The 14,697-nt window shown below is 37.9% G+C and overlaps 1 protein-coding gene across 1 annotated transcript in view; it reads left to right on the top strand.

The window, feature by feature from the left end:
* The window catches only part of LOC106528895 (proline-rich transmembrane protein 1), a 33,510-nt gene that overhangs the window by 13,768 nt on the left and 5,045 nt on the right, over window positions 1-14,697 (top strand). The window contains exon 2 of the mRNA XM_014024179.1: window positions 3,125-3,349. Coding sequence (XP_013879633.1) covers window positions 3,125-3,349 — 225 coding nt within the window. The remainder of the gene's footprint in view (window positions 1-3,124; window positions 3,350-14,697) is intronic.

The raw sequence follows: 14,697 nt of genomic DNA, 5'->3' as shown, positions 1-14,697 counted from the left end.
GCTATATAATGATAGGGGAAACACTGGCAAGTGTAAATTATCCAAATTAGAGAGATCCAAATTAGAGGTATTTGGACTAGTATTCATTATTGGGATTTGGCTTCATGTTATGCTCACACTGATCAACTGTTATGTCATATCAAAGTGCCAAGAGAAAAAAGCTACAGTAGTAACCTCTCTAACGCTGAGCACAGATTAGATATATCTTCTGTGTTTTCTGGCATAGTTAAAGCATTATTTGCATGAATGAGTCAAAGTAAGACTCTTGAAATTATTTTGATGAGGGAATGACATTCTAACATTATACAAAATTCAAAAAAGTCTTTTGCATAGTACCCTTCATTAGGGATGCACAATATGTCGGCATTAACAGTGGTTTTGGCCAATATTGGTCACTTTTTAGAATAACGGTATCGGCCCGATATGTAAAACTGGGCCAATATTAATGTCCGATATTGATTTCCCACTTTTTAGGTTTTTTTTTTTTTTTTTTTTTCTGTTTTAGGAGGTGAAACGTTTGGTCGAGTGGTATCTGTTTGATCATAAAAGTCATGTTGATGCTGCGCAACCAGGAATAACTGAAGTAGAGCCATATCAGAGGTCTGGTAGTTTATTTACGGTATCAAAAAAAAGACACGTGTGTTTGTGCGTATATGTATATAAATAATTTGTGTGTTTGTGTAATCTGTAAATATTGGTTATCGGTCATAGCAGCAATAGTTATATCGGATATCGCTATTGGCTGAAATTTTATTTATGAATTTCCCATTAATAATTACTGTGTGTAATTACTGTATGAAAGGTTAGTAGATAATAAGTTCCTATTTTATTTTATTTTATCTAAAATGTTTTAGGTTATGGGGGGTATTATGCAAAGTCGACTTTTTTATAGCTTTAGTCATTTACACATCAAAAACATACCTAGAGTGTTGGTTTGACTCATTAATGCTGCGTTCATAGCGTCAGGGGCATCAGGTTTACTTGCAAAGTTTATGGTGGACAGACATGTGTCAAGGAGTGTCAGGAAGTGCTGCGGCGCATTTTGAAGCGTTTTACACATTCCACGTGCTTGAAGTGCGTTACACGCATAGAAAATCTGAACTTTTGCAGCTCAAGTCGACAGAGCGTCAACTAATCAGAGAGACTCACCTATGTGACAAAATGGTACATTTTCCAACGGGACAATCTCCTGAATGATGTCCACTAACCTGAGACAGATGGACAAGAGCTCTTTAGCTGAAATCGAGTGCCTGTAGTCGGTGTCCTAGGAGAGGATGTGGGTACCAATGCGGGTCAGCGGCTCGTCAAACTGAGCTCGGGACAAAAATAAAGCTGAAAGCGAGCCTTGTCAGCTCGCAGCTCCTGGATGGTGAAACTTACCAAACGCAGAACTCCTCCGAATTATCTGTTGAATTAATTATGATTTAATTATCTGATGAGCGTGATGTGCTCTTGCTCTCAATAAATATAGCTAAGCCACTTTCTTTATTTCATCCACCATTAAACAGAGACTAGCAGAGGAGGCTCTCGACGCGTTGGTTCTGTGTTTTAACATGTAAGTACAGGAGCAAACTCTTAGAGATTGTCATGTTGTGCAGCAGAATTGCTGGTACAGGCCTACAGAAACTCACTGACCTACACAAGGTCAGGTCAGTGAAAAAGGCCAGACTGATTCTGGCAGACCCTGATCACCCACTTGGTGAGTTCAGGCTTCTTCCATCTGGACGCAGGTATCAGTTGACCAAATGTAGAACTAAAAGATTTAAAAACTAATGTATCCCAGCAGCACGAGCAGTCCAATTTCTCAACAAACATTTGTGATCTTCTTTGTGTGTGTTAATTGTTTTTGTTTTTATGTCTACTGGCTGTGCAACAAATTGCCCCTTATGTATCCCCTATTGGGGATAATAATCTTTTACTTGAACTATAATGCAATGATTGTTCCACATTTAATCTATTGTGTTGAAGTTTGTTGAAAAGCATGCAAGACATTTACAAATCCTATCTTTATTTTTACAATAAAAGAGCTATAAGAATTGGTAGTAGAAATTGCTATGGTCACCAAACAGGTATATTTGTTTCATTGGTTGAAATTGTTGAAGTTTCATGATTTGGTTGATTATGGCATTTTGAATGTCATGGATAGAGTTCATAAAAATGTTTTGCCTTCAAATAGTCTATAAAAATTTGTCAAAGGAGAGAATCACTATGACCTTAACAGAATAGAGAGTTTTGTGAAACCTCCATTTTGAACTAGTCTGAAACTGCTGCCGTCCTCCATCTTGAAAATCTTTCCAGGACTTGCAATGCTTTCCCCGAACAGCCAAGCCCATCCATGCTCTGATTGTATTGTTAAATTTTGTAATTGACAGGACATTAACTAAACAGCTGAGAGGATGAAAAATCCTATCAACGTTTGTACTTGCAAGTTTTTTTCTCAAACGTTTTTGTACACACAAGTTAGAAAACTTGAGCGCACATCATTTGTATCTTTAAACAGCATAATAAAAAAATAAAATGTTGTAACCTTGTGTAATTAAAAATATATATACTAACCTTTTTTACATGCACACATTCCTATCTACAAATGCAGAAAGAAGAAATTAAATTGTTGTGTTGACCACTAGACATATCAACGCCGATCACAGAATTTTATTTGTCCATCACTGAAGAGTCACAATTTTCAAATCAAAAGCAGCGAGGTTTTGAATCATGCGGTCATATGAATGTGACAACATGGTTTCTTTCCTTATAGCAGCAAATTTTCACAAGTTACTCCAATATTTATTAAAACAAGTAAATAGAAATCTTAAGCTGTATTTTCTCCTCTGGGAGCCGAGCTTCTTCACACATAAGTGTTGAGGTACAAAGCTGCTCTTCTCTGCTAGTTTTGCATATTTAGTTGTAGACTGTGAGAGTGAATGAAGTAAATTTTAAAATATAAATTAAAACGTAAACTAAAAATAAATTCATATCAATTTTATTGTGTGTATTCAGTGTGATGGCCTAAAAATTAGCCTTGAAATAATTTCTAAATATAAATAATTTTAAATTTAATTTTCTCATCAGGGTCACTCTTGTTCTTGAATCGGGAAATGAAACTGTTTTTGCATTTTGTCTTTAGGGTTATGGAATGCCTCAGCAGTATGGTGCAGAATATAACCAGCAGGCCTACAACATGGGCCAGCAGTACCCATCGCAGCCCAATACCGTCATGGTCCAGCCCACTGTGTACGTCGCCCGAGGCCCTCTGGTAAACCCAGTCAATGACTACTTGGGCTACTCCATCTTCACCATGCTCTGCTGCTGCATGCCACTTGGCATCGCTGCCCTCATCTACTCCATTTCAGTAAGTTCTTTTACCATATTTTATTTTCTTCTTTAACTCTTGTGGATCAAGTCTGCCAACACTCATGCATCAGAGGGTCTTTACAGGCTCTCACGCCACACTCCCAATTTCTCACGCTGAGAACTGACAAACACCAAAAAATCAACTCAGTTCCACTTACGTATAAGAAAAATATATAAACCATCTGACACTGATCCAGGGGTTGACATAAGTGTTATTTAGGTTGTCCGAGACAATGTTTTTTTGTTTTGGACAACCGAAAAAAAAGTCCACTCCTCCGCAATGATTGACCGTCATTTGAGAAATAAACTTATTAAAGACATCCAGACTCTAAACCAACCAATGGAGAGTTCCACAGTCAAGGTTTTACCGCATAAGAGCAGAGCAGGGCGGGTCGTGCTGTCTGACTGACAGCAGGTGCGAGGAGTCAGAGTTCAGGTGCTCTCTCCCGGGAAAGCTGTCAGTGTTTACCAGACTATTTCCACCATAACACCATTGTTCACAAAACCGTGAGAGATCGTAGTTGACCGTAGTTTTTGAAGTAGAGTCTGACGTAAAGGATTATGTCAAAGACTGCCTGGTCTGTTGCCAGTTTGAGCTGTCAAAGCCTGCTCACAGAGCTCTTCTGCAAGGTAGAGCATTCAACAAAATTGAAACTAATTATTATGGCATCTGAAAATCTAAATGCCTTTTAGACACCAGAAATGTTGTAAAGACATCCTTGGGTCAGTATGCCACACAGCCTTTAGAAAATAGCTGTCAGGAGGTGTGATGATGGCAGCTTACTTAGCCACTCCCAACAGCAGCAGATGTTGAAATCTAGTTTAATCTTTCCACATTTAGCATCAAACATTCAGGATTCATTTATTGTCTTATGCAGGTTAACAAAAGCTAATGCAATGAAATTCTTAGGATGAGAAGAAACCTTTCGACTCGCTATAAGAATAAAAATAAAGATACAATACAGACAGTACAGAATACAAAATTCACAGTTTGCAGTAGCTGCACAAAGAGTAAATAAACAAAAAATTTAGGGTAACATATACAGTGTAAAATCAAAATGTCGAACAGCAAACTACTAAATAGCAAACATTCCCACTGATGTCTGAAGTTTATGAAACCCCTAGCTCCGCAGAGATACTGTTGAAACTTGTTTGTGTTGGCTTACCTCTGATTCTACAGTAACTCAGAGTGCAACCTTCTTCTTTAGTCATAATGTTGTTTTTATTTTTTTAAAAAGCCAAGGGTTTTAGTTAATTTCACACTTGACAGGTTATTTCTGTCCCCATGCAGAATAATGACTTGTTTCATATCAGCTACAGACCTCCTTTAGCTTCTGCTGCTGAGAAAAATAATGAAAAATATTCATATTTTCTTACAAAACTCCTAAAACGGTCCGAACAAAATTACTGGCACGTCAGCTTAAGATTTGGTTGCAGGCCCTTTGAAAAACAGAACTGAAACTAATCACTTCCAATAACCATCAACTGGAATTTTGGACCACTCTCCTTTTGCAAACTGCTCCAGGTCTCATATTTGAAAGYTTCCTTCTCCCAAGTAGAATTCTAAAGATTTCTCCACAAGTGTTCAGTGGGATTTAGATCCAGACTGATGGCCATGTCAGAACTCTCCAGCACTTTTCCATCTATTTCTGGGTGCTCTTTGAGTATGTTGGAGGTCATTGCCTTGCTGGAAGAACAATGACCTAGGACACAAACCCAGCTTTCTGACACTTGGACCTTCATTGTGAACCAAAACCCTTTGGTATTCTTCAGATTTCATGATTCCATGCACACAGTCATGGCATCCAGTGCCAGAGGTAGCAAAACAACTGCAAAACATTTCTGAACCTCCACCATATTTGAGTGTAGGTACTGTGTTCTTTCTTTGTAGGCCTTACTCCTTTCTCACTGGTGACCCTAGCCCAGCTTGAATTAGTTTGGAACTTGATACCGGCTGCATATTCTCTATCCACACTATCTGTGTTGCAACCTTTTGTTAATGTTCTTTTCTGTCCGCATCCATGGAGATTAGCTAAAGTGTCACGTAGGGTTGGGCATAAATGTATCGTGTGCAATTAATCGTCAGAAAGACATTAATCAATTATTTTTTGGCACTTGACAATTAATACGATTAAAGTGCCTATGACGTTAAATTTTTCGTAATACATATGAATGCATTTTTCGGAAGAGGATATTGATAAAATATTGCAAAAGTAATTTCATGTTGCTGAGATGAACCGTTGTTGAGATATTTGCCTGTTAAGTAACAGGAAGTGATGTTAAAGGGGTAAGTCTGCATGTGAACAGAGTGTTGCTACAACAGCCAACAACCCAGACTGTAGAGAAGAATCTGATGTTTCTTAAGATTGTTTTTGAGTCACTATCAGAGAGAGTCAAAGTTCAAATAATATTGTTTTAATAAACAAAGACCAGAGAATTGTCTTTGTTAAAGAGTTCCCCTTTGATGTCACTTCCTGTTTCACTTTGGCTGAGCCAAGTTCAAAAGAAAATATGCCAGTTATGGGACAAAATGGATTAAATTGCGTGTATTGTTCCAACTTTCTTAAATTTGAAGATGTTTCCTTTGAATTTTTGTATTTGAAGAATATGCATGTCACAGACACTTTAATGCCACCAGTCAGTCCGCTCGGTGCTCCTCTCCGCTTCATACATGATGAACATTAAAGAAAATAAAGTTCTGTAATTTATTTATCTATCAGCACAATTTAAAATTTGTTGTATAACCTGAAGTTTGTAATTTTGACACAATTTGGACCAGATTTTTACAAAGAGCAAATCTTTCCCACTAAATTGGTCATGTGACTAGGACATAAGAGTGTCCAGGGACTCCAGGGCATTAATCATCAAACTAATCGTTATTGGCTAAATACCACAATTAATCTTGATAAATTCTTTTTTGCCAATATTGCCCAACCCTACTGCCTTGGCTTGTAAACCTCTTGATTATGTTGCGCACAGGGGTCAAAGAAACCTCAAGATCTTAGGAAATGGACTGGTGACCTTCAGGTTGTGGATATTTTCCCACAGTTTTGGTTGACCACCCCTCAGACAGTTCTCTTCTTTTTCTGTTCTCCATGCTTAGTGTGGCACACATGATTCAAAGATTGAGTCAACTTCTCAATCATTTATCTGCTTCAGGTGTGATTTTTACATTGCCCACACCTGAGCATCACACACCTAAACTAAGTTATTTACGTAAAATACAATTATCTGGCCCTTTTATTAGTTTTGTGTAAAATTTTATAAATTTTGTCTTTATTCTATTGTTTTTTTTTTGTTCCAATACACACAGAAGAAATAAGCATGTGTATAACAAAACGTGTAATTGCAATAATTTTCTGGGAAAAATACTTCACTTTTGGAAAAATGTCATGGATGCTGACCCTGTCAGACATGACTGTAAAGGTCATGTAAGACACATGGCCACATTGACGGTCAGCCAAGTGTTTCGCCATCACAGCTTTCCCAGAAATGTGAAACCAAACCAGTTTGCCCTTTTGCCTTATTCATAGTGGACTAAGAGTCCTAAAAACCCATGTAGAGTCATTGTTTGGTATTTGTCCATAAAGCACCTAACATGGAACAGGAAGGACTTTTAGTGGGGAAACGTTCTGGCTTGCAATTTCCTACAAGTGTGTGCTAAGCTACATCTGTGTCACAGTTCACAATAGAGTCCAATGAGAAAGAAGCCAGAACAACAGGAAGAAGAGAAAGAACCGTTTTTGTAAAAACAGCAGAAGTGGTGACGTGTAAGGGCTGCTGGCTTATGTAATTACTATAACTTAACATTCACTTGTTTAGAACAGAAAAGGGATTAAAAGGGCTTTGATAATGGAAAAAGAATAAATTAAAGCAGTGTGTGTGGCAGTTGTGTTTCAGATGAACATGCAACTTCAGACTTCTGTAAAAGAGGCGTTTGTCCTCCATCTTTCTGATGGATGACAGTGGTAGCACAACTTCCACTGGAATGTCTAGACAAAACATGTTTTGTTGAGATCTGAATTTCATGCCAAGTTCAGGTTCCAGACCCCTCTTTGCCTCTGTGATGGAGTCATCAAATGCTCCTTTGTTTCCTAGAAATGTAGCCTCACAGCTAAGCTTTTATTGTTAGTAGCTAAACATTAAACAGTAACCAAGAGGAATTATTGAATGTAAGACTGTAGGCACAGTTTGAACACATGTTCATCATTTAATTACTAGTTTCATTCATTCGGAAAGCATACACAAAATAAGGATTTTAATTAAGCTTTCATGACAGCAGTTACTAGCCAGTATTTTCAATTTAGTGTTTTTCTTTTTCTAGACATAACGCCTGTGTTTCAGTTCACAGTATGTTTTAAAACTACTGAGCCGCTGATCAAACATTTACTCAACATGAACTCTGCTTTATTGTGTTTATTCCAAATGTAAAATGTAGACTCAAAAGGCAGTCTGGATTTTTATTTCTAGAGAAACACCTCTATGACAAATCACATCAACCAGATAACTGGTAAATGTCATCACTGTGGCAACGTGTTTTTCAGTAAAATTTAATAGATTCATTTAATGTGATGACAGCGAATCGCTGAATAAACACAAAGTTTCAACCACAGGTAATGTAAATATTTGTGCAGCTTAGTTTCCCCTCTGTGCACAGTGACAAAGAAAGCCTGCCAGATCTGTAAAACACAAACTTCGAAAGACCCTGTCCAATTCACCCTAAAATTCAAATTTTATGGTGCCTTTTAAATTTCTCATAAGCTGCTTATTATTTACAGTCAGTGTCGGTCACTCATCATTTAGGAAAAAGATACACAGATTTGACTTTTGAATGAACTAATGACACTTTATTGATCCCAAAGGGAAATTACAGTTTGGAACAACCCATTCAAGATATAGGAAGACAGAAAATAAACAAACATAGAACAATGTTCACACAGCAGGCAAATGCGACCCAAATCCGATTTTTTTTTTCCCCATGTGACCCAAATCTGATTTTTATGACAATCTGAACACTACAAATCCAATATATCCAAATTTGACCCAGACATCATGAGGAGGCACAACACTTAAAAGAAAAATGAAATACCACTTAAGGATAAATGAGGGGGGAAAAAACCATCAAGCTATGTCCTCTCAGGACTAGGGCTGCCACGATTAATCGACGACTAATCGATTATTAAAATAATCGATGACTAATTTAATAATCGATTAATCATTTTGTTTTTGTTTGTTTTTTTGTTTTTTGTTCTTTACTTTGTTTTTCTCTCCAAACTGCTTTGACACCTTCCACTGCCACATCTGCCTTTCTGTCCTTGACACACATGCACAGTAGTGGTAACTGTGGTAGGCCGTGGACGTCACAAGACATTATACAGACAGGCTCTGGTATCATGGCTACCTGACAACGGAGCTCAAAAGTGTGGGATCATTTTAAGAAAATGAAAGAGAAACCTGTGCAATATCTGTAAGGCAGAACTTGCCTTCCACAGCAATTATTTTTAGTTAGCATATACAGTAGCTAAAATCTAACGATGTTATATAATAGCAGCTGCATTCTGGCGTGATAAGCTGTATGTTTTATATTCAATTGACGTATGATTAGATTAGTCGACTAATCGAATAAATAAGATTAGTCGACTAATCGGATAAATAATCGGTGATTAATCGATTATAAAAATAATAGTTTGTGGCAGCCCTACTCAGGACACAAAGGTTACATAAAAACCCCGCGCAGCAGCAGAGGAGGTGGGGGTAGGGCTGGAGGTGGGGATGACACACAGGGAGATTAGCTAGAGAAGTAAGTGAGTTTAGGGGGCGTGTATCTATAAAAAGGAATGAATGAATAAACTCTCAGTTTGGTAGGTTGGATGCACTTGTGTGAACATCTGTAGAACGGGCCCTAAGAATCTAGTCCCCAAAAACCCGCCCAGCCATAGTTCAGAATAATGATGTTGATTGTCCATCTGTGCGGCCTTCAGCTTGCCTCCTGGAACAAGATCACAGACGGGAGTGAGAGGCGGGAAGGTGGGGGCGGAATTTCTGGTTTCGGATGAAAAAGTAAGGGAGGCTCCAAACAGCATAGCAGGGAAGATAAGGGAAGGCAGGAGAGAGGGACAAGGTGTCCTAATCTCCAAGAGCAGATGCCAAAAAAAACAGTTCAATACCAATTTCTTAAGAAATGTAAGATTCTTTTTTGTTACATCAATCATTGCCATCCTGCTGCAGTAAAGTCACTTAAGTTGACTCTGGGGACAAAAGGCTAAAAGGTTTTAAGGGTCCCGTACTAAAGATGAGAACATTTTGACATAATACTGCAACTCAACACAATGTAATGACCATTTGGGTGCACACAAACACACAAAGCTATTTTTAACAAAGCAAAAGGTTATTGTGAAAACATTTACAAATCCCTAGGTTTAGACACAGGAAAGCGTATGATAAGATAAAACACATGAAAATCGGGCGTGGTGTAGGAACACAATGCTCAGCCTGTGAATGAGGAGAAGCTGATGAACTAAAAGGACTGTGGCTGATGAGAGAAGTGGCTGCAACTGTGACTGGCAAAGCACAGAGCACGTCTAGATGGGCATGAAGGGAAGGCTGAAAAAGGACTGACTAAGAGAGAAGTAGCCAGAGGTACAACAACTGAACACAAGGGGACAAAATCTAAAACTCAAAACAGAAAACACAAGAACTGTCACAAAACAAACTAAACTTATAACACACTTCTATGGAAACATATTAACATTTTTATAAATATTGAACAGTTTCTACTACAATACAGGGAAATAAACAATTTAACTGAACAGATATTAGCTTTGGGGGCTGTGGTGTGTTGGTGGCCAGTACTGAGGTTGCGGTTTTGAACCCAGTTTGCATAAGGAAGGACATCTAGCATAAAACAACTGCCAAATCTTTTATGTTTGTTAACTGTGGGTACTGAAACCTGAACAATCATTGGTTGTGGATCTGTTTCTCTCCCCGTGTGATTTGTTTACTTTTGGTGTTCCTTTGTGTTCTCCTCGGTGTATGCCTGCCTCTGTGTTCTTCACCTGTGCACGTGATCCTTAGGTGGTTCCATTGTTTACAATGTACATGTTTGCACACCGTTAAATTCTGTTCCTGCCTTCACTCACCTGTTGGCTCATTGTGTTTCTCACAGACAGTTTAGTTTGTCCTTCTTGGTCCTCTGTGTTCTAGTTTTGTTTTAGTAAGTCTGCTTGCCCTGTTTTTTGGAGGAATCTCGGTTTACACATGCAAACTGATTTAGTAAAGTACTTTAAATGTCTCAAACATGTTACACATACGTTCAGATTTGCTATAATTTTGTCTTTGACTCATCACTAATGATGATAACCAGGACTCTGTATCTTTTGTTGACAACAACGTTACTTTGAGGATTAACTGCTAAATGTAACACCACTCTCACTGTCAGTAAATACAGCCCACTTTGGCTCACAGATTTTAAAACTGCCAAAACCTCCATAAACCATGTTGCTTAACAGATAGAGGACGAAAGTTCAAAAAGATCAACAAAACAGCAATGCATTCTTCCTGTCTGTAGGCTTATTCACAAGATATCTCAATTTGAGACTTAAATCCTTCTGCCTTGATGTGATTTCTGAATAAACAAATACTGAGGAAAAGGTGGATGGTACACAAGCTAAAAAATTAAACATCTGTAAAGTATTGAAATTTTGTAATATGTTGAAAATGGTATGAGAAAGATGTTTTTCACACATTGAACGTGAGGTGCTCCGTGCTAATGCAGGTGAGTTCTGTTCCACACCTTTATTGGTTCTGCTTCATTTTTACTACAGCAACCCCTGCTACAGCCCTGAAACTAAAGATATTGTTACGGTTACGTTGCTATTGTTATTGAAAATATCGATATTCATATCGATCTGCCCACCACTACAAATCAACCATTAAGGCCAGTTAAGAAAAAAAAAAAGATCAATACCAATTATAAACCAACTCCTTTGTGCATCTAATAACAATGCATTAGTCTTATGAACTTTTTTGAGTGTCTTTTCTAGACACTTAAAGATGCATTATTTATTCATTCACACACTGATGGTGGGAAACTACACTGTTGGGTTACACTGTTTCTTTCAGAAGGATCCAAATGGCCTGAGATCCACAAAGTTTTCTTTGTATTTATCATTTAATCACACACAAAGTTCTTTTTAAATGTATCCTGTATTATCAGTTTTCAGGTGAGATGTCCCCTGACAAGATGTGCCTTTATTCCAGGATTTAGTGGTTGTGTCTTCTGTTTGTCCAAGCAATGCTTTCCTTTTACACATTTTTAGTCAATGTGATTTTAATAATCAAATATGTAACTTTCCTTTAGGATATCTGTTGTCTTTTATGCTGATAGTTAGACATCTAAACTGATAGTTTACCTTGTCTTAAAGAACTTTCTTTTCACTAAAGACACAATTTTAAAGATTAAATTCTTTATTTTATTCCTGAGGCAAAAAGGATTTAAAAGTAAACTCCCCCTTTTTAATGATATGCAAGATATTTCTTTGTCCACTTGAAGAAAACTTTGCCTTTGAGCATTCATTGGCTAGTGGACACTCCTTTTATGACGTGTAACATTTTAATTGGACCAATGCATGACTAACTCCGCCCAACCAGAGCCTTCAAGAGTTAGCGCGCTCCCAATCCCTGCTTTGTAGAGCTGGGATAAATGGCTCTTTGAAGGGATCCGGATCTTGGGAAGCCGTTTGTTTCATAGAGCCGTTCAATAGAGCTGTTCAGTTTTGAACGTGTTACATCATCACGTAGGGAAATATGTCATCACGTAGGGAAATATGTCATCACGTAGCCGTACGTAATGACATCGTCCCATCACGTGGGTGGAACCATGTGTTTGTTAAGCTGAAACCCCCCCTTCCCCCGTGAGCTTCTGTAATCCACAACTCGTCCTATTTTCTGTGAAAAAGCAAAGCGGGAGCAATTTAAGTATGAAAAACTAAAGACTACTGTATATGAGGAATAAAAGAAATAAAACTACAAATGGCTCATTACTGCCCGCCATTCGGCTCTTATCATTCGTTGACCGTTCAAAAGATTTGGATTATTCGCGAACGTCACATCTCTACTGCTTCTCTTCACTCTGCTTCTCTTTGTCTCTCTTGACCTTTGATCATGACTCCTCTTCACGAAGGCCTTTGTCGTCGTCGTCGTCCCCGGCCAACAAAATTAATGTAATTCCTTTAGAAACTAACAACTAAGTAACTCGCTGGCTCAACACATGACCTTGATTTTTATGGAAAAGTTAAGTAAGCTAGCTTTAACTCCGTGCGTCGTTTTAATCCGTTTTGCTTGACGAAGTCTGAACCAACTACCACCACTCTGAAGCACCCTGAACGAAGACGAGGCCTCCCCTCTGCACCAGCCGGCACAGTTTCTGACTGACGGACCAGAGAGTTCGCAGTTATCTAGCAGCCAGCTAAAACGACAGATTCTCTTCTGGGGAACATCATCCAGAATCAACCCATTCTCAGCTAACCTCCTCCTGGTATCAACTCAGCAGGAAAGCTACTGGTAGGCAAAGCCAAAACCTTTTGCTGGTGATAAAGGTGCTCAGATGCTCAGACCCGTTTAAAGTTGATTCCCTCTTCGTACGAGTTTTGGTCAAACATAACTTTACAGCGTCCCTTAGCCTCATTAAATTTTCCCTACGCAAATAGTTTAAATTCCCCTTCCGTAGAATAACTTTCTAAGAGATCCTTCTTGCCTCAACACCCATTTAGCTGTGTTTGTTTGTTTTATGCTCAAAACATTGTGCATTTTAAGTTTTATCTGGACCAGCTATCATACTGTATTTTGTCAGTTTAATTTTGGTCATAATTTCACCCTGTTGAGTTTTGACGAATCTTTCATCATTTCATTTCCGCTATAGCTCGCATTATATTAATCTGTAAACAGATGGTGTGCGGAGAGCATACCAAATTTAATTCAACATCTTGTTGTGTCTTAATAATATTTTGGTGATTTTGTCTGAGACAAGAATTCACGTAATTATGGGTACTGATTTTTGAGACTGATAATAACTAATCAATGATCATAAAAATGTTTTTTTTTCTCTTCCCGTAGTTACAAACTAAAGGACCGTAATACTTAAATAATTCACAAGTTATCAGTAGGTGTGCACCAAAAAATCGTTTTACATCAGAATCGTGATTCTCATTTACAAAGATTAAGAATCTATTTAAAACGTCCCAAAATTGATTTTTATGAATAAATAAAAATAAAGCAAATCCAATGGCTATCAGCCTCCATTTTGTAACTACATGGGATGTCCTGACGTCATCACGCAGCTGTTTCTAGAACATACGAATGTGCAGAAAGCACCAAAACAAAGAGGAAACTACAAAACTGGAGGAAAGAGAGATTGAACAGGCTCTGTCTTCATTGAATGCAAAGATTTGGGCTCATTTTGTGTTTACTGAATGGGTCTAAGTTTGACATGTGCGAGGTTTGCAAAATGAAGATGAAACAATTTGGGAACACAACAAATGGGCTCACATTATCAGTTTTGAATGAAAAATCGATTTTGAATCGAATCGTGGCCCCAAAAGTCAGAATTGAATCGAATTGTGAGATAGTAAAAGATTCCCACCCCTAGGTATCATGTTTCATATGTGCCCAGAGTCCCTACAATCTGTAGTTGTGCCAAAGTGGAATACACAGTATCGTTTTCTCACGGTAATTGCTTTCAGAAAGATTTAAAAAATGTGGTGGGAGCGTTACAATTGGGCAACAGACAGTTGTGACTCACTTCCTGAAATGAACCTCTGAAAGAAGGTTTGTGCTTCTTACAGGAAGGAGAGCAGTCAGTGCTTTATGTGGTTTTAACACTCTTTTGTTCTGGAGCACAAGCTGCCAAGTGTGACTTTAATATACTGTACTTTGAATAACATGCTCAGATTTTTACATAAAATGGGCTGTTTATGTAGCAATTTATTTTATTTTATTTTACTGCACAATCTCAAATCACTGACTTAACCCACGGTTCTAAAAAGAGACTTTTTAAACGGATAAAAATAAACAATAATTTTCTATGATTTTTTTTAAGTATTTAACATTTCTAAATTAAACAAAAAAAAAGATTTGTTGTCTCTAAAATGTACAGTAAAGAAATACCTATCCTTTACAGAATATTTAGAATGAAAGGCGGGGGTGGGGGGGATAAAGGTTTTGGAGAGGAGACATTTTAGCAGTTTCATCCTGTCTGGGGACTTCCACAACTTGTGAAAGTGAACACAATAAACAGCACTATACTCTCAAACTGTATTCTCACCTTTCACGACAACCTGAGGTAAACTG

The sequence above is a fragment of the Austrofundulus limnaeus genome, unplaced genomic scaffold (assembly GCF_001266775.1).
Source record: "Austrofundulus limnaeus strain Quisiro unplaced genomic scaffold, Austrofundulus_limnaeus-1.0 Scaffold411, whole genome shotgun sequence".
Taxonomy (NCBI): domain Eukaryota; kingdom Metazoa; phylum Chordata; class Actinopteri; order Cyprinodontiformes; family Rivulidae; genus Austrofundulus; species Austrofundulus limnaeus.
The sequence above is the reverse complement of the archived record's forward strand: the minus strand, read 5'-3'. Positions and strand labels throughout refer to the sequence as shown.